Source organism: Carassius auratus, unplaced genomic scaffold (assembly GCF_003368295.1).
Source record: "Carassius auratus strain Wakin unplaced genomic scaffold, ASM336829v1 scaf_tig00214205, whole genome shotgun sequence".
NCBI lineage: Eukaryota > Metazoa > Chordata > Actinopteri > Cypriniformes > Cyprinidae > Carassius > Carassius auratus.
This window is the reverse complement of record NW_020527558.1, coordinates 707,980-734,213: the sequence shown is the minus strand read 5'-3', so window position 1 is coordinate 734,213 and position 26,234 is coordinate 707,980. Positions and strand designations below refer to the sequence as shown.

The 26,234-nt window shown below is 37.4% G+C and overlaps 1 protein-coding gene across 6 annotated transcripts in view; it reads left to right on the top strand.

Annotated features, from left to right (window-relative positions):
• LOC113091530 (NACHT, LRR and PYD domains-containing protein 3-like) overlaps positions 1 to 21,328 on the top strand; it is a 107,242-nt gene extending 85,914 nt beyond the window's left edge. For all 6 annotated transcript variants that reach the window (XM_026257111.1, XM_026257110.1, XM_026257109.1 and 3 more), the window contains 5 exons: positions 5,953 to 6,126; positions 16,679 to 16,852; positions 17,088 to 17,261; positions 20,319 to 20,365; positions 20,442 to 21,328. In XM_026257111.1, coding sequence (XP_026112896.1) covers positions 5,953 to 6,126; positions 16,679 to 16,852; positions 17,088 to 17,261; positions 20,319 to 20,365; positions 20,442 to 20,962 — 1,090 coding nt within the window. In that variant the 3' untranslated portion in view covers positions 20,963 to 21,328. The remainder of the gene's footprint in view (positions 1 to 5,952; positions 6,127 to 16,678; positions 16,853 to 17,087; positions 17,262 to 20,318; positions 20,366 to 20,441) is intronic.
• The last annotated feature ends 4,906 nt before the right edge of the window (positions 21,329 to 26,234 follow it).

The following is a 26,234-nucleotide window of genomic DNA, read 5'->3' as shown; positions in this document are numbered from 1 at the left end:
TCCCGAGTCAAGAACCAGTTGCATTGCTTTTCGGATCAGCAGTACACTGAATCGAGAACCGCTTCTGTTGGAACCGAAGAGCTGATAATACTGCGCATGCATGATTCGGCATGAAGCAGACTGACACAAAGCATGTCTAAACCAAACTGGCTCTTTCGGTGACTGATTCTGAACTGATTCTGTGCTTATGTCATGAGCACGGGTAAACCGAAGGCTCGACTGAAGGGCAATCTGGTGAAACGCAAGTTTATTTAATAACAAATACATCGCAATGGATTATGTGTAGTAAGTGGGTGTGTTGTTGCAAAACTTAATTGTAAACTTTTAATGATTATGAGGTTTTTAACTGACTAAAGTTATGATTACTGACTTTATATATTTGTGTTTTGATAGACTTGACGATATTACGTCATCGCCAATGACATCATTACATTGAGCGTAAAAGAACTGGTGAACCGTTTTTTTTTTTCAACCAGTTTATTGAATCGAACTGTTCGAAAGAACGGGTTCGCGGAAAAGAACCGAACTTTCAAATCCCTTACGTGCACCTCTCCAGAAATCTTAACAGTGCGGTAATTCTACTTGGACAGCAAGTGCTGTGATTGGTCTGCAAGAATCCCTCCTTCCATATGTACTTGAGTTTTGTGTGTGTTTATGTTCACTTTAATATGTTTTAATGTAACACATTCTTATATAAAATTAAAGAAAGCAAAGAACAAGTGTCTTATCAGCACAGGAGAATACATCAAACTATGTCTAAATATGCCATGTATGATACATCGTGATTTCAAAATAAAATTTTCTGAATTTGGACAAATATTAAAATTGTATGGATTTAAACTAAATCAGCTCCCTCGTTAAGTAGGGCACTGATCAGGGAGTTGGCCATTTTACACTCAATCGCGAATCCTTCCAGTGCACTGAAACTTTCGGTCCCTGGAAAATCCCACAAAAGGCACTGCAAAAACTAGGGAGCATCGGCCCTTACTATGCTCCCTTAAAATAATGTCACATTTCTAAAGCGTGAATCATAAATCACATGTGCCAACTCAATAAATATAATGATATGCAATAGAAGATTTAAAAAGACAAACTGAGTCAGGGATTGAAGTCATCTAATTAACATTTATAATTAATATTTGGCTGAAATGTTGTAAGAACTTGTAACAGAACTATGTGTTTAAAGAAAATGAAAAATAAATATAAAAAGAGATCTGTCCTGTCTGCTGTTTATTAATTCCAGTGATATTGTCCGTTGAAGTTGTATGAATGACATCTTACCAGTGCTTGAATTCGTGTACATGATATACTGATTCGTGTACACAATAGGCTGAAGCTCGGAAGCTAGGGAGCTGATTGAGACACACCCATAGTTTAATCACACTGTAAAGTGAACGTCATCAGACCTTTGGTGACCTCTGCTGGTATTTGTTTTAATATATAATGTTCTTATGGAGGGGAAGTCGTGGCCTAATGGTTAGAGAGTCAAACTCACAATCGAAGGGTTGTGAGTTCGAGTCTCGGGTCGGCAAGAATTGTGTAATTGTAGGTGGGGGGAGTGCATGTGAAGTTCTCTCTCTTAGTTTATCTATAAATAGTTATACTACAGCCTGGTTTTAACTTAGGTCTGTTTGTATTACAAAAAAACCTCATCGTGACCCGTGTCTGAAGCATACAAAAAACCACCAACTTGTTGGCCGGCGACAGCCTCCGACGTCACTACTAGTGCAACTATAAACAAGCACCGGGAGAGCACGATATTCACTTCTTCGTCTGAAGCTTGCGTCCGATGCATGGCAGGGAGCTAGAGGACGCAGTGTCTCGTTCCCTACTCAGGGAACTATGGTTACATTCGTAACCTGAGACAGTTCCCTTTCGAGGGAACTTCGAACTGCGTCCTCAAGGGGGCACTTTGGGGAACAGTATATCCACGCCGCCAAAGTGTGCAAAGACTTCATGTGCACCCTTACCATAGCATGGATTTTCAAATACTGTTCTAAGGAGGAGCTCTCGTGGCACTCTGATAGAGCAGTTCATAGATGGAATGTTGCATCTCAAAAGATGCAAACTTACCACTTACGTGGATTTTAGAAAGTGCGCAAAGTGTTCACGTGAACATTGACAACCATGTGGTTTTGAGAAAGTACACAAAGTTTAACATGTGTACCTAAAGGTTCCTAAGCATCGCAGAGTTACTGAATCGCACAGGAAAGGCAAGCTCAATTTTACAAACCTCGGGCGAGTGGAGCATCACCTGAGGCAGCATATACAAGAAGACTTCTGTAACTGCCACCTCCATTTCCTGCTAAATGCGACAGCACCACTAAGTGGCCAGGAGACCCCTCAAGGTGACCAGGCCGGACATCCATGAAATTACCTGCAGTGCTGTGCCAGGCCTGATGATCAAGAAGGCTCCCTCAGAAACCTGTGATCTCAGCCACCTATACCGGAGAAGCCGGATGGCTGCTGCTGACGAGTGTTTAGTAAACATTGTAACTGAGCACTGCAAAGGAAACTCACAGAGTTTATTAGTAGACACGTAACCACCAGCAATTTAATACACATATACAGAGAGGGTTACATTTACTCACCCACCCTCCTGTGCTGGAGCCCTGCTCAAGGGGCACCTCCTTTTAGTCTGGACCATCAGTAGGGTGGATGAACATAGAACCATAAAAAACATTATAGGTCCAGCATAGGAGACTGTTATGCGAGAGGTTTCCACCTAACCTTGATCAGGTGGAGAGCTGGTGGTTACAGGGAATTAGGAAGGGGAGGATAAAAGCAGAAGTTAACCCTCTGAAGTCGATTGCATATACGCGTTATAGTCCTGCCCATGGTAGGACGGAGAGAGATCCGTGGTGCGGCGCAGCTCAGCTACCTGATCAGAAAAAAAGCCCTTTCCTCTATCCAGGTCTCTTAGCAGATCAGTCTGATATGCTTGAAGCACCAGCAACGTGTGTAATAAAGCCACACCTTGACCTGCTACTGCGTATCTCTTGCCATTTAAGCGAGATGATTTTCTAAAGGGGCTTAGATGGCAAGGAGGGAGATTAAGAGAGGATGTTTCCCTTGCAGAAAGCAAATTTATTTTAGCTCTTTCTACAGGGGGCATTCCCTCATAGCCGGTTTCACGCATCACCTCGATGCCGGCAGATTACTTTCATGCCGAAACCGATGGATGCGAGAAGACAAAGGCATCTTTCATTTTTCTTTCATTCTTTTTGATCTCTGTATGGAGATCATGCAGAAATGGAAGGCTCACCTTATCTGGAGGGCTATGATCAAAAAGCTAGATAACCTCCAACAGCTCTACATACGCAGGGCAGGAGAATTGAGAAGGCTCAGTCTCAGCTTCTTCACCATCCTCAAATATCTCCTGCTCTTCCTGGGTAAAAACCCAGCAGAGCACTAACCTCAGTATCAGAAAGTGTTAAAGATAAAACATCATCCTCCCGAGGCTCTCTCTCGTCCGCCACCATTACGAGCGCGAAAGGGAAAAACCCTCTTTAAACCATTCAGACAGATCCACCTGTATTCTCACAAGCTCATTCTCCTCCGTGCCTCGGCAGCAACAGGTCCAGAACCGCGGGAAGCAGATGGCTTCCTTTTTATTTTTTTGCAGAGAGACAAACAAGAGCGGAGCTTTTTCTATTGAAAAAACGCTCACAATGCATGCAGATTGCCTCCTCAAAGATGCAAAGATCAATGTATGCAAACAAATGACGCAAAGATCGCGTGTGTCATTGGGTGTCAAATAACGCCGACACTGATGCACACATTGTCTAAACGCTTGCTAGTTTTCGCCATGATAAACAGAGAAAGATCGCTCTTACCAGCTCTTTCAGATGCATGCTTCAAACAAAACAGTCAGTGAAGACGAAGAAGATGAATGACGTGCTCTCCCGGTGCTTGTTTATAGACACGCCGGTAGTGACGTTGGAAGCAAGTTGGTGTTTTTTTCAATGTATGCTTCAGGCATTGGTCACGACGAGGTGTTCCCCATAGCGCCCCCTAGAGGATGCAGTTTGAAGTTTCCTCTAAAGGAAACTATGATGTGCACGATGCCACTGATGATCTTTATGATTGTGAAGGGAGAGGAATGAAGAGCATTTCAACAAAATGTAATCAGTAGTTTAATGCTCAAGCGCTGGTCAACAATATCAGTGACACGGGTTCAAATCCCCAACAAACTTGATTTTTCTTCACATTTACTTGTTTATTTATTGGATTAATGCAGAAATGTGTGTGAGATCAGCAGTCCTGAAATACACTGATAGAAATTTCACCTTAGTTGTTCTTTAAAGTAGAGCATGTCCATTTCACACTGAGCAACAGATATTCTCCAGCAATGTAAAATTAACATTTGATGTATGAAAAACATCGGACAATAATAATGAGCATTTAGTCAGTAAAGCTGGTTCTGTAATCAGCGGTAAATCTCTACACATGCGTGGTTTCAAGTAAAGCAGCATTTACTACACAGAGCCGTTGTTCACTGACCAGCTTTACTGACGAGATGTGCATTAAATAACATGCTAATATTTATCGGCATCTCCTATAGATTTGTTTGATTCCAGTCAGACGGTTTGGGGATCAGGGCAGTTCAGTCACCATAAGCTTCATTGTTGGGGTAAACAATGAATTTGCGTGTGTTTTTTCTCTGTGCATGTGTTTTCTACAGTTGTTGAGCTTTCTTGGCCACCGTACATTTAGCATATAAATCCATGCATTGTACAGGCGACCACTTTTAATGCTCTGATGTAAAATTAAACCCACATATCTTAATTTTATGTCAACAATACAGTAAAATATGGTCTAAAATATGATGTAGTGCTGTGTAGCATAGAGTAAAACAGAAGAAATTTTCATGTTTTCTAAAAAAAGTATCAAAGGTTTGTTCGTTTTTGCTTAAAGAAAATATATCTGCCAGATAATTAAGATCCAGCCCCGGACTACTAGACAACAGAGCTGTCGATACCCAAAACCTGTTAACAGAAAGTCTTGTCTGGTACCTAAAAATACCCAAAATAGTCTTCTATCAGCTAAGAAGTTACCCGAGAAAAAACAGAGAAGAGCAGAAGCAGGAGATGAAGTGATGATTGGAAAACAGGAGCATACAGTAGTTTAATGTAAAGTCTTAGTTGCGTATGTCTCAATGCTTAGGCTGTGTCTGATGAACACAAACTCAATAAATTAATGCTATATTCAATTCAGTTCAATTCAAGTTCATTTGTATAGTGCTTATTACGATACAAAACATTGCAAAGCAACTTTACAGAAAATTAATTTTCTACAATATTTAATATTAGCTTATCAGTGATGACTGCAAGTTTATGTGCATATGGCGGAAATGTATAGAAAAATCTATTAAATATGTAATCAAATAGACAATGAACACTATTTGCAGTTATTATTATATTATGCAATCAATCTTATGTAGATTTGGTAGTTCTGTATGTTGTTTCAGGGTTGGCATCATCTATTCTCAGGTGTTCTGGATCTAGATTGAAATTTGTGTAAATCCTAGTTACCACTGAATGTCAATCCTGTGGCAAAAACAGAGAAACAAATAGATATATAATTAGCATAGCTGCTGTTCCAACCAAGTAAATTTTTTTTTTTTTAACCGAAGATAAAGAATAATAATATGTATTTGATCAAATATAACTGTAGTCCATGATTATGAGATGAATTATTTGAATGCTTGGCCAAAGAGAGTCTTTAATCTAGATTTAAACTGACAAGAGTGTGTCTAAACCCTGAACGTTATCAGGAAGGCTATTCCAGAGTTACATTAAATGATTCAAACCAACACTCCATAAACCTTGGATTTCCATAAACATTCCCTCTTATCTCTTATTCATACAGACAAAATAGTTGCTTAAACTGGCAACCCTCCGTACATGTCTTTATTCATTTATTTCTTCCATTTTATTTAATGTCTTCTAGATTTTCTGGCTGTGATCTCTCAGATCAGCATTGTGAAACTGTGTCAACATCTCTAAAATCCTCAAACTGTGTCCTGAGAGAGCTGGATCTGATTAACAATGACCTGCAGGACTCTGGTGTAAAGTTTATTTCTGATGGACTTAAGATGCCAAACTGTCAGCTGGAGATACTGAGGTATTTAGAACATATAAGAGATCCTTTACAATCAGCTGGTCACAATGTTGACATGTGTCTGTAGATGATCTGACTGTGCGTATGTGTGTTTGTTTTTATTACAAGGTGGATACCTCAACATGTTAGCACACTCCAAATCCCCGGTCCCCACAATGTTTTGCTTGTAATAGGCTCATGAACAAAAACTGGATATCTGTGTGTGTGTGTGTGTGGCAGTGCTGCTCTACAGCGCCCCTGTAGTCTGGCCATGGAACTACACACACTGACCGACATGACAAACACACACACACACACACACACTTACCTACTGTTCATACATGAATCATCTGACCAAACCAAAGTTAATCACCGTTAATCAATCTTCATCGACGGATTCATCAATTGGTACAGGTAATTAGACAGTTTCTTTCACATTATTTTGATAATTCAATAATCAAAAGAAGACATCGCAGTTTAATCCTTCATGAAAAATCTAAAAATTTAGTTTTTGAATGTTTTTAGGATATGTCTGTGTTTAATCGATGTCTTTTACCAAAAAATATGGCGAAAACACTGATAAACTTAAACTGTCGACAAAGAATTTAACATGTTTACATTAGGGTAAAGATTATGTTAACGTGCTAATTTTCTGGCACCGCGTGGCGTGCGATTAAGAGGCCAAATTGAGGTTTGTGATTCCCTGGGAGACTGAATTGAGCGCCGGTGATGCGACCTGCTCACGGGGAAGAGGAAGAGGAAACCGGGAAAAGAGATGGAGGAGCATGGTATCACGCTGCCCACGAGACAAAACAAAACCGAATTTAAAGGTAGGCTACCGTAGATTTACTATAGTATTTTAGTAAATTCACAGTTACCACAGATGTACCATTATTTTACATTCATTTAACTATTTTTAAAAACATATTTTAAAATGATTATCAATTTACCATGTTTTTTTTTTATTTATATTATAGTAATACCGTAGTTTTTTTTTATTTTCATAAGAGTGCATTCCAAGGTCATATAAATCTTAAATTAATAAATAAATAAATTATCAGGGTATAATTTAAAGTTCTGATTCTTAGAATTGTTTGAGAATCATAAACTGTAACTAAATATAAATTAAACCTAAAACATACCTTAAAGGCAATCATACATATTCTTTTTTTAATTATCCGAAGCTCTTAACCATTTTAGCGGTTACACAATTTTATTTGTGAAAGCAGTATTTATAAATGACTTTCATATTATATGTACTTGTATATGATTTTTTAAAATCTATATACAGTAATCATGAAGAATGGCTTGTCATGGCGATTCATTGGTTATCATAAGTTGTAGGTTAAACGATTTTAAAATGCTATTTTGCAAAGCAGAAAACGTGGACGGAATTCGGTCATGAAAATTAAACTTACATTTTATGCTGCGTTCCAGGCAACCCGTTACCCGTGTTTTTCCAACCTTAAACCCGTGAAAGTGCACTGAAACAGCAGTCAAAGCCGTGACTTGTACTAGATCAATGTACTCCGAGTTCTGACGTCACAGCAAGCGAAACAACAATGGCAGTGGTACACATTGAAAAAAAAAAAAGATTTTAGGACAATAAAATGTTGAAATAAAATTAATAATCTACCTACAATTTCTTGTGCTCAGGAAGTTTGGCGTGACTTGCCTGGAATGTTACAAAGTTGTGATTTGAAGTCATGACTTACAGGCTCAAAACCAGCCTGGAACGCAGCATTAATATGGACAGTCACAGAATTTGTTAAAGTTAGCATTAAATTAATCAAATCAAATCTGCATATGGTCCAGTATCTGTAAATGTTAAGCAGCAAATGTTGGTTGAAATATGAATCCTGCATTCTCTGCATGTCTCTGTGTGAATGAATGAATGGCAGAGACGTGCGGGTTTGTTTACTATATAGATTGAATCGCATGAGGCTTGGAGTAATTTCAGCATCTGCCGTCGCAATGAGGACATAAATACATAAACAACATTGCAGAACTGTTCTGTGTCTGAATAGGGTTTATGACATTGTCTGTTTGATGAGGAGGGATCTGTCGACACATTACTGTTTTTAAATTTGTGGAGTAAAAAATATTGTATTTTGAAGTGAAATTATATAACTAGACCGCCAGAATTGGCACAGAATTTAGGTTTAAATGTAATACTATAATTCAAAAATTACTTTCAGATGATTCTCTTTTACTTAGATTCAGCTTCGTCTGTTACCAGTTATTTAACTAAATTGCCAAACACAGTGTTAGAAAGACTTTGTATTTATAAAAATAGCATTTTAAATTAAAAAAATAAATGTTATGAATCTAGTAAGAGTTAATTTGTTTGGGCTGCACTTTTAAAGAATAAATAAGATGCTATCTTACCCCCCTGTGATGCTAGATTTCTGTATTTAGTTGTCATAGCACAAATGTCAAATTGTTCTATTTCTTTCCCTCATCAAATTGGCTGATGCATCATCGTCATCATCCTATACATGCTACATTTCTGTTTAAATATGTTACAATTTACAAGTAAGTGCACATTGTTCTTAAGGGTGGCATCATACTGCTATAGAATGTTTAAAGCAGTTGATTATATACATTTATACTATGGGGGCGTTTAATGCTTGAATCTGATTGGCTGACGAACGTTCTGAGGTGTGCAATTATTTTCTGGAAAACGCAATGCAAACGTAGTTCCAGGTAGCTCTCTTGACCACATTACAGTTCCATATCACTTCGCATAGTAAAACTGTAATAACGGTCATGCAGTTTGCACAAAAAGGTGTTGTCAGCGCTGCCCTGACGATTTGATCAGCCTATATACTGTAACAACTTAAAGGCTACACATGACATTTCTCACTAGCGAGGTAATAACAGCGCTGTTTAGAGAGACTGCAGCAGAAGAGTGTTTAGAGACGCACAGAGGTACGTTAGCCTAATTCACACCAGCTCTCTCTTTCTCTCTATGTCTTTGTTGCTCTTGCTCTTTCTAATAATTTAGTAACTGCATTTGAATGCTACCAATGACTCAAGCCTCCGTTACCAGCTTTAAAACAACGTTTTGGTTCTAGCAAAAGAGGCATTGGATGAGATGCGGAAGAAATAGTCCTACTCACAGTAGTGATTTAAGTTAAAAAAAAAAAACTGGACGAATCCCTTTAAATAAATCATCGGATCGATGTTGTGAGGTGTGGTAACCGTAGTATAAGTGGAATAATTGACTCTGGAACGTTGAATTATTAGAAAAATAATGCACACCCAAGGAGTAACAGAGTGGCCATTACACCACGGGTGTGCATTATTTTTCTAATAATTTAACGGTCCGGAGTCAATTATTCCTTAAATACATATTTTTTACAACATTTCTATTACATGCATATTTTGTTTTTGAAATTGAATTACTCATGCATACAAGAGAAAATAATGGGTGAGGGCAGTTTAGCTCCTAGCTTTCTTAATACTACGAAAATCAGATCGATAAATCATGATTCGATTTAAAAATTATTCATAATTCTGAATCAAATTTCAATTAATTTTATGATTAGATTTTATTCTTGTTTACTGTTTTGTGCTACTTTTCCTATTTGACTACAGTGGGGCTCTGACGGTGGCAGATTTTTACCACTGCGGTGCTCTGTACAAACTCAATGGAGGCAAGAGAGACACAGGCCTTTGCTGAAACTTTACCAGCTGCTGTATCTGTTGGACAGTGTGACTTCAGGAAAACAAGCAGTTTATATCTTATGATCCTTTGACAGCAACCAAGATTGTATTGCCTTAAAGCTGCAGTCGGTAACTTTCGTTTCGCAGTCGTTCTTCCACACATATCTGGTGGAAGAACATTGTGCGACGGATAAATACAACAAAATAAAATGATACAACTGGCATTAAAAAATATGATCTTCATGTGACCAAGATGTAACACAGAGAATCCAGCCTTTTTTTTTTCTTTTTTTTAATAAAAGATCCTTATGGACCAGCGCACTTCTACCTGTTATTTGTTTTGCAAAAATCAACCGATCCCGGCTCTTCTGGTCCAATCAGCGCAGGGCTGTGCCACAGAGTTGTTTTGTGTTGAAAATGTAAAAAAAATTATATAATGAGCGAGTACATCATGAATCCATTTTCCAAACTGTGTTTTTATCTTATCCTGAATCACTGGTATATAATAAGTGTTTATATTCAAACTATTTTAGTCTGTTTGGGGTCGGCAACGATGTAGAGTATCACAGTACCTTTATTTTAATTTTTTTTACAGGTCCAATTAAGAAGATGCCATGGAGGAAACAGGAAATACATGCTGAACCAGAAACTGCATGAGGTGTATAGAGACTGGACCACTAGCTCTTAAAAATAGAAGAGTGCACAGCTTTTGTTTTACATAAAAAATGAGGGCCTGGTTTCCTGGTTAAGCCTTGTCTCTGAAACTGGGGGTATATCTCTCCTCTGCTAATAAAGTGATAATTTTAACACCAACCATGTTCTTATGTTTAGGCCACATGGTTCAAAGGGTCTTTATAAAATTGTGAATTCAGTTATATTTTATTATATGTTGTCTTACATGTTGCAAATGAACCTTACTGATGTAATGATTTGTTAGTAGTTTGTTGGGGTAAGCGATTTCAAGTTTATTGAGCCATTTCAACATTACAGTTGACAGGAATTTGTCTTGGTTTGCTCACACATAAAACTTAATACAAACACTGACAATACACTGACATAACACATTCCAAAACATATACCTCACATATACCCCCAAAACAACGAATACACAGACATGAACAACACATATTGCACATTAAGTGTGTCAGCGGGTTATGAACCAGTCCATAAGTGCTTGGTGCAAAAGACACAATGCAAATATATTAATAAAGCATAGAAGCTGAGATGGGGTAAGTAAAAGTGACTGGTGGGGTGGAAAACATCCAACTAGTTCATGAACTTAATTTAATATAAGCATTCAATGTTCTAACTTCAGACCATGTTTAAATAACTTATGGCTTGGGGGTTGGTACTTTCTCTGAAACGTGATGTTCTACTGATGATGCTTCTGTACCTCTTCCCTGAGGGCAGTAAAATGAATGTGCTGGGTAATAGGGGTCAGTGATGATGTTTCTTGCCACCTTAATGATTTTGGAGTCATAGTGCGTGGCAGGGGCGTGTCTAGAGCATTTTCAGTGGGGCCATGGTGGGGGCACGGTACAAAATATGCAAATCACCATGACTGTTTATTGTTTGATAGCGCCCAGCGTATTTTACTTATTACTTATTTTACTTATTTTATTAAAAGTTGACTGAACATTCGATTGAAATCAACCATGACCAACGCGAGCAGACCCTGATGTGGTAAAAACATTGATCTAAGAAAACCATACAAACATATTAAACCATACTTGAAAGGTAACCTACCAGCTCTTTGTTTGGGGTCTTGTGATGTGTCGTTCTTGAATGATTCATTCATTTTTAATGAATCTTTAATGTGACTCGGGAAGAACGAGTCGTCTCTATGACGGCGACATCAATTTGATGTGTTTTTTTTTGTTGTTGTTTTTTACAGTGGATTCTAATCTTTAAAAATTACCATGTTGTATGATTTATGTCTTTTGAGTTCACCCTTCAGATAAGACTATAGAACTGTAGTGTTGCTTGTTTAGGATTCAAAATGTTATTTGCTTTTAATTTATTTATTTATAAAATGAATGAAATTACTTGAAAAAATATTTGTTCATTTTGCTGAACCCGACTCAAAAGTCTGAGTCGGTATAATGATCTGAACTTCCCATCACTAGTCTCTTGACTTCCCACAATTGATAAAGTAAAAGTCCAAGTCCACAACGAGTGTTGTTTCTCTGATGACGCTGCACTTCTTTGAATCGTGAACTTCAGTAGTCAATAGACTGATTGGCCATAAAATGAACCAATCACAAGAATCTTATAGGGGGGCACCTGGGGTGGCCAATCAAATTTCAGTTATCGGCCACCACGTAGACCCGCCCCTGGTGCAAGGCTATGGTAGGCAGACTACAGCCATTGATCTTGGAGGCTCTTCTCACTGCTTTCTCTAGCTTACCCTGACTGGTTGCATTACCGTACCAGGACAGGATAGAGAAGCACACCTTCTATGTTGGCTCGGTAGAAATGAGTCATGCCTTTCTGACTTAAGAATAAAATGTGTGCCTAAAGACACTGCATCATCCACTCCCCTATCCGCCCTGTAAGCAAACTGATGATTATCCAGTGTAATATGCGCTAGATTCTTACAGACTAAGTGCTCATACACCTTCATTACAACAGACATGAGTGCATTAGGCCTGTAATCATTAAGCTAGGTGATGTTATTCTTCTTAGACAATGAAATAATCATATCTGATTTAAAACAAGTGGGTACTATTGAAGAGATGACAGACCAGTTGAAAATGTGAGTGAGTATGGGAGTAAGCTGGTCTGCAAAGCTCCTCAGTGTAGCTGGTGCAATACCATCAAGCCCCTCTGCTTTCCTGATGTTTTAAAGGTGTAGCAACCTTCTGACATCATGCTCTGAGATTGAAAATAGAGGGTGACCAATCAGACCCAGATGGGGGTGCCTGAGAGAGTCTGTCTGAGCTTCACTGGACTCAAATCTGCAGTAGAAATCATAAAGCGTCTCAGGGAGGGAGAGGTCACAATCTAAAACGTGATGCTTGATCTTATAAGTAGTGATGGTCTGCAGACCCTGACAGACACCCTTAATGTCATGGACTTGGAGCTTATTTTCAAGTTTTACTCTATAAGTGGCTTTAGCTGTTTTAATAACCTTTTCAAGTTGATATTTAAGGAGTCTGTATTGCGCTTTATCACCACCAGAGGTGTAGTGGTAAAAAAAGAGGTGGGTAAACTATAAATTCTGGGTGACCACATTGTGGTCACGGTAAGGTGGGCCACTGCCTACCGGTGTATGTGTATCCTGATGACATCACTATAGGCTATCATTTGATATTACTACCAAGGGTATCACTGGTTGTTCCCTCATATAGGTCACACAATCACTATTCAAATCATACATTAATCTAAGTTCTTGTTAAAGAGACGCAAGAAGGAATAATAAGGTTGAAATCTATAAAGTTAAGTAAATGACAAAACATAAAAAAAAAGAGGAATAGAGAGTGAGGCTTATATCAAGGGGTTCCAATGCAATGCACTTGTATGTAATGATTAGGGATTTTTGATTATTTTCATAGTCAATTAATCTGTTGAATATTTTCTAAATTAATCGGTTATTTGTTTGGTCTATAATGTCAGAAAAATGTGGATCAGTGTTTCCCCAAAAGCCCAGGAATGGTCCTTAAATGTCTTGTTTTGTTCACAACTCAAAGATATTCAGTTGACTGTCACAAGAGGAGAGAAGACACTAGAATATATTCACATTTAACAAGCTGGAATCAAATATTTTTTTACTTTTGTCTTTCATATATTTTATCAATGACACAGAATGCAATGACACAGACAGCTTCATTGTAGAAGGACATCCTTTTGATCACGTGGTTCACGTGAGATGATTGACAGCTTTACAAACTAATGATATTTTGCGATATGACGCGAATCAATAAGAGGAGAGTAATCGCTAGCTCTGTTAGCTGTTTTAGTTCTTCAGATCGCATAAATCAGTGTAAAATGAATAGAGATGTTATTTTGTATGACGAAATATTTTACAAACATGTCATAAAATTATTATCTATTCAAATGTGTGCAATTGCGGACTATAGCACTGGCGGATCGTGGATATTGTATGTATACGAACACAAATAAACCGGAGATGAGATGAATGGATGCTGTATGAGTGATGATTTCTATTCAAAATAATGAACGTTATTATTATTATTATTATTAATTGCCGGATATCCATTTTTGAATTTTGATGCAGTCTGTTGCATGTCATTCATTTTGAACGAATCTTTAATATGACTCAGGACTACCGAGTTATCTCAGAGAGTTTACGTGCGTTTAGCCTTCACTACATCCCTGATCACCACATCTAAATGCAGCATTTTTCTCCCTGCATAAATACCTTACATCCTAGTTAAACCAAGGCTTGTTGTTACTATAACTGATAACAGTTTTGATGGGGATACACAAAGAATCACAAAAATGTATATAAGACATTACAGAGTCATTGAAAATGTCGATATCATCATGCTCAAAAACACTCCAGTCATATAAAAACAGTCTTGTAACATGTCTATGGCCGGGGGAGAGTACCATCTGACCCTCTTTGTCATTGGTTTAAATGTTTTGAGTTTATGGCGGTATTTAGGAACGAGAAGTATAGTGTTGTGATCAAACTCAACAATCGGGGCTCTAACTAGAGCTTGATATGCCTCCGGAATGGAAGAGTAACACTGGTCCAATGTTTTATCCAGCCTTGTGGGAATATGAATCTGAGGCTTGTATCTAGGAAGAGCTTTCTTCATAGATAAGTTGTTAAAATCTCCCAACACCAGGATTGTAGAGTCCGGGTTGGAGTTTTCCTTGACGAAGATGTGATCAGCCAATTTCTGTGTTACTGACATCATCGCAGCACTCGGTGGAATGTAAACTACACACAGAATGATGGAGGAGATTTCTCTTGGTTAGTAAAAGGGGATACATCTAACTGTAAGAAATTCCAAGTCCGTCGAGCAGTTGTGTGTCAGGGTTTTGGTGTTCGCACACCAATTCTGGTTGGTGTAGATGCAAACACCGCCACCTTGTTGTTTAAGGGATTTACCGGTGTGATCCACTCGATGAAGGGTGAACCCTTCCAGTTGTGGAGTCAGGGATATGCTCATGTAACCAAGTTTCTGTGAGGCAGATGGCAGAGCAATCCCTAAAATCTCGCTGGGAAAAATTGAAGGCAGTAAGTTCGTCCTTCTTGTTTGATAACGAGCGAATGTTGGAGAGAGTGAGGCTCGGGAGGGCTAGCTGGTGCCCCCAGTGTCTTAACTGAACCAATGCTCCTCGTCTCTTCCCTATCTTCCTCGGCCGATGTTTTCCTCAGCCACCCCACACATACGTACGCAACCCAGGCAATGATTAGTTCTCTGAAACAAAGCAAATCCATTGTTACACCATGTCTATGCCGGACGCATGGCAGTGGCATGGCCCAGCAAAATACTATAGAACTCATTATAATCGGTGATGCTGTCTACACTATATATATATATATATATATATATATATATATATATATATAGATATATATAGATATATATAGATAGATATATATAGATATAGATATATAGATATCTAAGGTCTACAGTGGATGCGGTGCGACATGACATGGCAAATCCCTAACAGAAACCTGCTGCTGCATTCTATTTATGACGTATTGACACAAATTTAAAATCATTTTCTACGTTTTTTTTTTTATTTTTTTTTTATGTACTAGTCAGACTTTAGCTTGTGCTTCGCGGGCCTTCCGCTCCTTGATATCTCTCCAGCACTGGAAAGCTGATATCTACATGGGTCCTACTTTTTGCCTTAACCCTTTCTTTTGTTCCGCAGACATTTTCCTCTTTTGTTTTTTATCTTCCATCTCTATCTTTCTGTCTCTCAGCTAGCTAAAGTCTTTCATGTTCACTGAATGCTCTCTCCTCCACTTCATGAGTAGACACGCCCCTTACTGCTGATTGGCTGCAAGTTTGTTTTGCTACTCGGCCTGAATCAGTTTTCTAAAGCGTTTTGAAAAATTGCTTACCCCACCTTTTAAACATGAACTGTATCGCTGACATTAGGTTGCTAATTTTCAGAGAAAAATTATTGGTGAGACTTTGTTTCCCTCCCTCAGTTATTTCATTTAACTAAATGTTTACACAGGCATTCAAAAGTTAAACAAAAGCTGTTTGATGTACTTATTGGTGCTAAGTTTTAAGAAACTCTTTAGAATGTGTCATGAAGGATATATTAATTTTACTTTGTCTTTTTGCACACATAAGGGTTATCTTTGAAGACCGGCATGAAAGAGTTTATGCAAGAGATAATTGACTTGCTGACCTACTAATGACCTACTAATGTGTTGAGTTTTAAAAACTATTACAAACTGCTTTTAAAAATACACATTTGAAATGTGTTGAGGTCTATCTACTTCTTTGTGATAACTTTATACAATTGAAAAGTGAGTGACTTCAGTCCCCACAATGACCAAAAACTGGTGTTTGGTGTGTTTAGATTGATCCCCACAATGACCAAAAACTGGTGTTTAGTGTGAGTTCAGTCCCCACAATGACCAAAAACTGGTGTTTGGTGTGTTTAGATTCAATTCTCAAATAACCAAAAACGGGTTGTGTGTTTGCCGGACCCCAGGTATACACAATACCTGATATTCCCACAAGTGACCACTGTGACAAGTTTATAATTATTGTAGTGAAATATTTGTAATCTGAAGTAACTTTTTTAAGGTCTGTAGGATCATAGGAAAGGGTGATCCACACTATGTAGCAGTTCTGATAGGTGGCCCCCACAATACATAAAAACAAGTATGTGTGTGTGTGTGTGTGTGTGTGTGTGTGTGTGTGGATGCTTCGACTGTTGATATGTGTGATCTTTTTTCTTACAGTCTTGCTGTCTGTAATCTCACTGCTCAGTGTTGTGAGAGTTTGTCATCAGCTCTACAATCCTCAAACTCTGTCCTAAGAGAGCTGGATCTGAGTAACAATGACCTGCAGGATTCAGGAGTGAAGTTTCTTTCTGATGGACTAAAGAATCTAAATTGTCAACTGGAGATACTAAGGTATTTGGAATATATAAGAGATCATTTACAGTCAACAGATCACAATGTTGATGTGTGTCTGTAGATGATCTGACTGTGTGTCTGTAGATTACCTGTCTTTGTATATGTAGATGATCTGTGTGCCTCTAGATTATGTTTCTGTAGTTGATCTGACTGTCCGTAGATGATCTGTGTTACTGTAGATGATCATTTGACTGTGTTTGTCTTTAGATGATCTGACTGTGTGTGTCTGTAGGTTGTCAGGCTGTATCGTCACAGAGGAAGGCTGTGGTTATTTGTCTTCAGCTCTGGGTTCAAACCCCTCACACCTGAAAGAGCTGGATCTGAGCTACAATCACCCAGGACAATCAGGAGTCCAGCTGCTCAGACAAAAACTGGAGGATCCAAACTATAAACTGCAGATACTAAAGTATGTCAAACACTAATACTGATATACTGAATGTGTGTGTGAATAATGCAGATCTAAATTAATTGAAGTTTTATTAATAAAGTTTGAGAGGAGCATTCAGATAATCAGCAAGTTTTGTAATATATATATTAGGGGTGTCCCAGATTTAGGACTTTCATAGTCAAATCAGAATTTTCTAATCTTGCTGATATTTGACGGATAGTCGAATCATATGTTTGGGGGCGAGGCAAAAAACATCATGTCAAGTCAGACATTGGACTAACATAATTACTGATGTTAACACAGGGATAATATGTAATGAACACCTTGCAGATATAAAATGGGTAAATAATGCGAACTGAATGTAATTGTAAAATGTTGGTTTGTTAAAAGAGATGAAAGGAGGGTGTAAAACAACAACAACATTATAACATTGTAACATCCTTAACAACCATTAGAAAATGTACAGTGAGTTAATTTCAAAACGTGAGGATACAGTCTACACATCAAAGATTTTAAGACCTTTACTCAAAGGCTCTTATGTATGCTATTGTTCTTAAACATAACATAACATCGGCATATATATATATATTACATTATATATATATATATATATATATATATATATATATATATATATATATATATACAGATTAAAGCTAAATGTGACCAATCACGGAAAGTAGGGACACAAGTCGGTTCTGGGGCATCTTGAGTTATTCAAAGAAAGTGTTTTCTGAAAGTGTAGTCTCCAAGCTTTCCAACGATGTGTAACACATGGAAATCTGATAATATTTGGAGAAGTTGTGGCCATTTGAAGGTAGGCACTCAAAAAACCTCAAAAAGCAGAAAATAGACTTTAAAGATTGTGCAGTTCTCACTGCGAGTGACAATGAGGCTCATTAACATCTCATTTAGATAAGCCATACCCCCTGCATAGCAACGACAAACACAACGGGAAAAATTGGACCACATACTTTTAATAATAAAGGAGAATGTGCATTGTAAATGTCAGTAATTTATCTTTTTTGACTTTTATAAAAATGATTTAGAGGCTGAAATATGTGAGTTTTATCTTTAATCTTTAAAATGTGGCCATCATTTTTAATGTTATTATTTTAATGTTTATGTAAACAGAAAGTACATATTGATGCTAATTTTATTTGTTATTTGCTGGTTTTCTACATAAAACTTGTTGAATTGATTTCATTGTGTAGCATTAGGACTTTTTTAACAGGATTCTGTGATAACCGATGAGCTAGCTAATAACAATAGGTAGATATGGGAAGGTCTAAACATGGACTAAACATGAGATAACGTGTAAGTTATCTTAGAATGAACACAAAACGACAAACTTTGATGTTTATGAAAACTCACCCCATAAGAAACAAAAGTATTCTTGCAGATCCGAAGTTAGCACTGTGCATCTGTTTGCCTCTAAATGTTACGGATTTTCCCCATTTCTCTGTCTTTATCCCCATCAAATGTTACTATCGATATAGCCTCTAAAATCTTACGGTCCAACTCGTCTGACGCCAGTCCAATACATTCTTCCTCGTCGTCATCTTCGCTCAGTTGTAGATTAGGGATATTATACAGTCTTATTATGCCGCTTTCATCGTCACTCAGATCGTCTTCAGAATCAGTGAGCGCTTGTTTATGGGGGTCCAAAAACCAGTCAGTATCTGGTGTGAACATCATTTGCCTCATGCAGTGCAACACATTTCCTTCTCATAGAGTAGATCAGGTTGTTGATTGTGGCCTGTGAAATGTTGGTCCACTCCTCTTTAATGGCTGTGCGAAGTTGCTGGATATTGGCATGAACTGGAACATGCTGTCGTATACACTGATCCAGGGCATCCCAAACATACTCAATGGTTCACATGTCTGGTGAATGCTGGCAATGTAAGAACTGGGATGTTTTCAGCTTCCAGGAATTATGTACAGACCCTTGCAACATGGGGCTGTGCATTATCATGCTGCTGATGGTCGTGGATGAATGGCACAACAATGGGCCTCAGGATCTCGTCACAGTATCTATGTGCATTCAAAATGCCAATAATAAAATACACCTGTGTTTGTTGTCCATAACATACGACTGCACATACCATATCCACACCACCACCATGGGCCACTTAATCCACAACGTTGACATCAGCAAACCTCACACGACACCATATATGCTGTCTGCCATCTGCCCTGTACAGTGAAAACCAGGATTCATCCGTGAAGAGAACACCTCTCCAAAGTGCCAGATGCCATCGGATTTGAGCATTTACCCACTCAAGACGGTTACGACAATGAACTGCAGTCAAGCCGAGACCCTGATGAGGACTACGAGCATGCAAATGAGCTTCCCTGAGACAGTTTCTGACAGTTTGTGCAGAAATTATTTTGTTATCCAAAACGATTGTTGCAGCAGCTGTCTGGGTGACTGACCTCAGATGATCTTGGAGGTGAAGATGCTGGATGTGGAGGTCCTGGGCTGGTGTGGTTACATGTGGTCTGCGTTTATGAGACAGGCTGGATGTACTGACAAATTCTCTGAAACAACTTTGAAGACGGCTTATGGTAGAGAAATTATTATTCAATTCATGGGCAACAGCTCTGGTGGACATTCCTGCAGTCAGCATGCCAACTGCATGCTTCCTCAAAACTTGCAACATCTGTGGCAATGTGCTGTGTGATAAAACTGCACATTTTAGAGTAGCATTTTTAATGTGGCCAGCCTAAGGCACACTTGTGCAATAATCATGCTGTTTAATCAGCATCTTGATATACCACACTTGTGAGGTGGATGGATTATCTCGGCAAAGGAAAAGAGCTTACTAACACAAATTTATGAATGATATTTCAGAGAAATAGGCCTTTCTGTGTATATAGAAAAAGTCTTAGATCTTTAAGTTCAGCTCATGAAAAATGGCGGAAAAACTGTTCATGTCCCAACGTGGGATATGGGGAGTTCTATGGCTGTATTCTGAGCTCTGAGCCTCCCCTCTGACAGCACACCAAATATACATACTATTTATTGATTATATGTGAGTGTGAACTTATGAACGTGTGTTTGTGTGTTTATAGTTTGGATTATGGAGATGAGATCAGGATGAGAGCAGGACCACGAAAATGTAGGTCTACAAACAAACACACACACATAGATGTAGTGATTTTTGTTGTTATTAATGTCTCTGTTCTTGTGTTCAGATGGCTGTTTTCTCACACTGGATCCAAACACAGCATACACTAAACTCAGTCTGTCTGAGGGGAACAGAAAGGTGACACATGTGGGAGAAAAACAGCCGTATCCTGATCATCCAGACAGATTTGATGTGTGTTCTCAGGTGTTGTGTAGAGAGAGTGTGTGTGGACGCTGTTACTGGGAGATTGAGTGGAGTGAAGGTGTGTGTATATCGGTGTCATATAAGAGCATCAACAGGAAGGGATCAAGTAATGAGTCTGTTTTTGGATCTAATAATCAGTCTTGGAGTTTGTTCTGCTCTCCTGACATGTACTCATTCATACATAATAACAAACACACTGATCTCCCTGTTAAGCCCATCATCAGGAAAATAGGAGTGTTTGTGGATCACAGTGCAGGAACTCTTTCCTTCTACAGCGTCTCTGACACATTGAGCCTCATCCACACAGTCCAGACCACATTCACTCAGCCGCTCTATCCTGGGTTTTGGGTTTATTATTCTGGATCATCAGCTAAACTGTGTTGATGAATCAGAAAAGACTGAAGAGAGATTCTACCCATAATGCTTTGAGCTGCATGATAAATTGGTAACAGTGAAATGTTGTAGTCTCTTCAGGAAATTAATACTGCAGCTGAACTTCTGTCACTGAAATAACAGAATACATGTGTCATAGATCATCATATACAGTAGACCGTAAGATCAGTGTGTGTGTGTGTGTTTACTTACATTTGTTTTTTTATTGTAGTCACATCAATTATTTGTATTATTACTATCAAATTATGTTTCATGAATTATGTTTGTGAAAATTATGTCATTAATTTTTCTCTTTTGTTTTTGTGCTAAAATAATAAAACATAATGAGAAATAAACCTGAGATCAGATTTGAATTGATGTTTGTATCATGAATATAATCGATTCCTCACAAGACTGACATGAGCTTCAGAAGAGTTTCTGCAGGGTAAAAATAATTTTTGTTAAAGCAACATCAAATATGAACTGGAACCTATGTCATTTTTTAGAGGCTTGCAGTGTTTTGCAGTGTATTGCACATCTTATAACACACATTAAAAAGAATGAGCCACTTAGGTGCCCCTTTCAAGACTGTGTTTCCCAAACCATAATTAACAACACTTTCCGTGCTCTTAAAACTAAGGATCATCGGCAAAGCACTTTTAAAGATTTTACAACAGACTTGTATCAAACTTGCATTCCTATTGATTCAAACCCTGAAAGTGCAGACTTTGAAACCCACTCATTCTGTCCGGGTGCTCAACAATAGATTGTGACATAGATGTCTAAGACCTACAGAATTAAACACAAAGTATAGCATCATTTTTGCTCACATGCAAACAACTCTACATGTCTCAAAGGCCACCACACAGGGAATTGTAGATTAGCTTTGCAGTGTTTATTCAGTTGTCAAGAGTTAACTCCAAGAATAACTGAAAGTCCATTGGTTAATCACAATTTTGTATTAAACAAATACAAAATTGTTTTGTATTTGTATGAGTGTCGTCAAGACAGCCTTTTGACGGTTGAATGTTGGTGTCACAGCACATCAACGGGGGTTGCCAGTCCTCCTCCTGGGAACATGACTATTGCGATGTTGTGATCACGGCTCCTTTTTGTCAAACAAGGACCCTCTGGAGTCGATCCCCACGTATACGCGAGATGAGGCATTTTCTCCTAATATCCCTGAAAATAACTTAAATTACACTTTCATTTTTAATCGTACAGATACATCAATCGAATCTGTAAAGGGTTTACATATTTTTTTATACAGACATAATAACAACAACAAAACTTTGTGCATTTATAAAATAAAGATAACAAACAAGATGTGCTGTCTGCAGCTTTGTTCTGCGGTGATCTTCATTTAGAAACTCATTAAAATGAACTAAATGAATACTATGAATGTAACTTAATGAATACTCAACAAATGAGAGATATATTTATAGAATGCTTGACATGTCTACGTTTTAACTAAACAATTGTTACCGAAAACAAATATTCTGTGAAAAATAATCCATATGAAAACAACGCAATGTCTGTCTTTCACGTCTCCCTTTATTATATCTAATACAACCACGCCCACACGCTATTGAGATTACAATGTTTCACGTGAGGCTTGCAGCTTATACACGCCCATACAGAAAAAACAGGGAGACTGTTCTTCAAATTTTTTTTTATTTTACTGTTTGCTTCACACTGAGAGGAATGAGACATAATTCACCCCAAGAAGATTTGATGAGGAATACAGCAGGATTTGAGTTTTGGATTTCCTCAGAAAAATCATAAACATGAGTAAGTCTCTTTATATTTATTTATATACATGTATAAAGTTTCACATAATGTGTAAACATTTGACTAATTAGACTTTTTCCAAACTATAATTCCAGACTAAGGAGATGTTATAATCTATCGCGTCAGTTGCTGTACTACCACTGTACGGCTGAGGCACATCGTCTCAGCTCCTCAGTGAAAACTGAATGTGTGACTGCACTGCACTGTGCAGACCTGCACTGTAGGGCGGGGTGCACAATGCAAATCTTGCACGCAAACATTCATCGGGTTGTTTTGTTAGCACTCGAAGGCGATTTGTCTCTCTAGCGAGATCCCAATTCATCAATCACTGATAAATAAATAAATAAATAAATATTTAATACAAATATAATTAAAAAGAAAGTAAACTTATCTGCTGATGCCGATATTTGAAAAATGACAAATGTAATCCAATATATCGGTACTGGCGATGTATCGGTTGACCACTAGTTGTAACTAAACTCTGCAGGAAAGTGTGTCCACAGGAGCAGGACTGAAGATAGTGTTGTAATATAGGAGAGTTTGAAGGAGTTGTTTGAATCCAATACTCCTAATGAAAACATACTATTGTAGCTAGTGTAATTAAGTATGTATTTTGATATATTATGTATTTTGAGTTTTTAAGTTTTAAGTTTTTTGTTGCTGTTGTTATAATAATAAAATAAACTACAACCCAGCTAGAAATTTTAATGTTCTGGGAATGTTTTCAGCGGCAAGTTTTATTTTAGTTCCCAGAATGTTCTTTTAAAAGGTAGGATAACATTCTCCGAAAACATTCAAAAAATGTGTATTGATAACATTATCCTCTAACATTCTTATAAAGCTTCCCATCATACTAGATGGGGCTCAGAAGTCAAATGTTGGTTGAAAGTGAAAACCCAACCTTTGTTTGATGTTAAACTCCAGCGTAAATAACTTCAAAAACAGTATTACCAATTTCACTTATTATAAACAAGATTGACTATTTCTGTCATAAATATAAAAAAGTTCTTATACAGATTTACAGAGGTGTTGATGGTTTATTGAAAATAATAGTTTAGTTTGACGTCACCATTATACAACTGCTGTAACTATATTTGTTACGGCGAAAAAGGTGAGTATTTAAAAACATCATCAGGTGATGTGGGTTACTTGCTGATGTTAAAAATGTCGTCATGTAACAATCTGTTAAACTGGTTTTATCTGGAGTATAGTCTATGCTATTAATTTACTGCAAGTGACTATAACAAATGTGTTGCAACACATAGGTCCTGCAGATTTATATAATATATATTTTTGTCTATTCTTTTTAAATTACTTTTTTCATGAACCTCTTTGTAACCCAGAATGCTTAGCTAAACAAAGACCTCAAGAATTAGTGTATGAATCTCAAAAATGGTGACATGCTTCATGTTGCAATGCATTCTGGGTGCCATGGATGAGTTTTGTATGATGTACCCAGAATACATTGCTGCATAAAGCATGTCACCATTGTTGAGAGTCATACACTGAGTCTTGATGTTTGTGTGACAAAGACAAAACATTTTTTTCTTGAATTCTTGAAATAATCTGCTTTAAATTTAGCTGGGTCTCAGGCTGTTGTCCCATTGAGTCACTTTAATAAATAATACCTACTAACACCATACATTAGACTGGGTGAAACCATGTAACTAGACCACATATGTGGTGATGTCTTATCCATCAGCAAGCAATCAGCGTCATCCACATGTCCTCTTGCTGTTAAAGCAGCTAAAGATCAACACTGCCAAGTCAAGTGTCAAATTACACAACTAAAGCTAACACTTACCACCATTATGGTGAAAAATCAAATCTATTACTTTGAAACAGACATCAACATCTAAACCCTTGCTTAAATCTTACTTAGAATGTTAGGGGATAATGTTCTAATAATTCTAATAAACATTCATTGTCAATTCAACAATTCATTGTTCTAATAAAGTAATAAACATTTTTTGAGTGTTTTTAGAGAACGTTATCCTATCTTTTGAGAGAATGTTCTGGGAACAAAAATAAAACTATTCGCTAAAAACATTGTTAGAAAAATGGTAATGTTCTTAGAACAAAAACATTCTAGCTGGGAATTCTGTTACACTTCTTGAACATCATGTCTTAACTTTCATACAAGTTGATATTAGTGAAGGTGTATTAATACACAGTGAAAAATGGTAGAAGATACAGGCTAATTTAAAGGATAGCCTGTTTGTGAAAGAACTGGCAATGTGCATTAGGGGAACAAGCACATTGGCTTACCGTAAAAAAGCTGTCCCACCACAAAAGCTGATCCAAGGCCCCCTCTCAGATCTCATAAATATAGAGCATTTAAAGGTATATGTTGTGTGAACTTCAGAGAATGAAGTAAATTTTTAATGTTTTTTCTTGGAACAATAATTGACCAAGAGTGGTGATATGTATAACTGTTGTATACATTCTCGTTTGATAATCTAGAATTGGTCATTATAAAGTATAGACTCTTCTATCACTGGGCTGAACGAATAGCTTGTCACAATTTTGTTTTTCTTTCAGAATTTGCAATAAGACATTTGCTCAGTCAGTCCATTCTAATGCTGATTTCACAGCACTACAATTGGAAAAGTAACCATCATTATAGGATCAGTATAAAAGCAGTAACCATTTACCAAGATAGTGGAAATGGTGGTTTATGAGATGCTACTAGCAAACAAAATAACTGGTCCCTACCAGACTTTTATTCTGTTCAAGTTTCTGTTGATTGTATTTGCTGTGCAATTTATTGATCAGCTGTATTTGGCTGCAAGATTGGGAGGAAGCAGAGCTTAAGACCACAGCAGGAAAACTCGGGTGCTATTTAACAGAAAAAAATTCAAGACATGACAAAAAAAGTTATGTCAAATAAGTAAATTCTTATTAGTTAGTAGTTCATAGTTCAGTTATGTTGTTAGGTTATAAATCCCAATTAATTACACTAAGTTTTTCTTCTCATATAAATTCAAGGACACAAAAAACTAAAACAAATTTCATGAAAATTGAGTATACGTAAGTATAAGAATAAGTAAACTGAATTCTTCACTGAATGTCTGTTTTCGTGCTCCTTTCTTAAAGCGGAACAGGCTTAGGACATGTATTTTAACTGAAAGCTTTTTTTAAAAAAAAACAATTGTTTATAATTTAAAAAATAAAAATGGATCTATCATTTAAAAATGCAGTCATATAGGTGGTCTTACCAGCTACCATGTTCCAAAACACAGCTTGAGCTGGTCATGCTGGTTTTTCCAGTAGGGCTTTCTTCACAGAGAGTTCCCTTTATTTGATGACAGTTAACAGATGTTAATTATTTTCGGAAACTAACATGACGGATTCAGAAAAAAATAAGGAAAAATAAGCACATCGCTTCACATTGGTTCAAAAATGATTAATCGTGTTCCTACTTCGAAATTATTAATCATGTTCCTACTTCAAGTTTGATAATAAAGGAAAACCTAGCATTGTTTGATTTTAT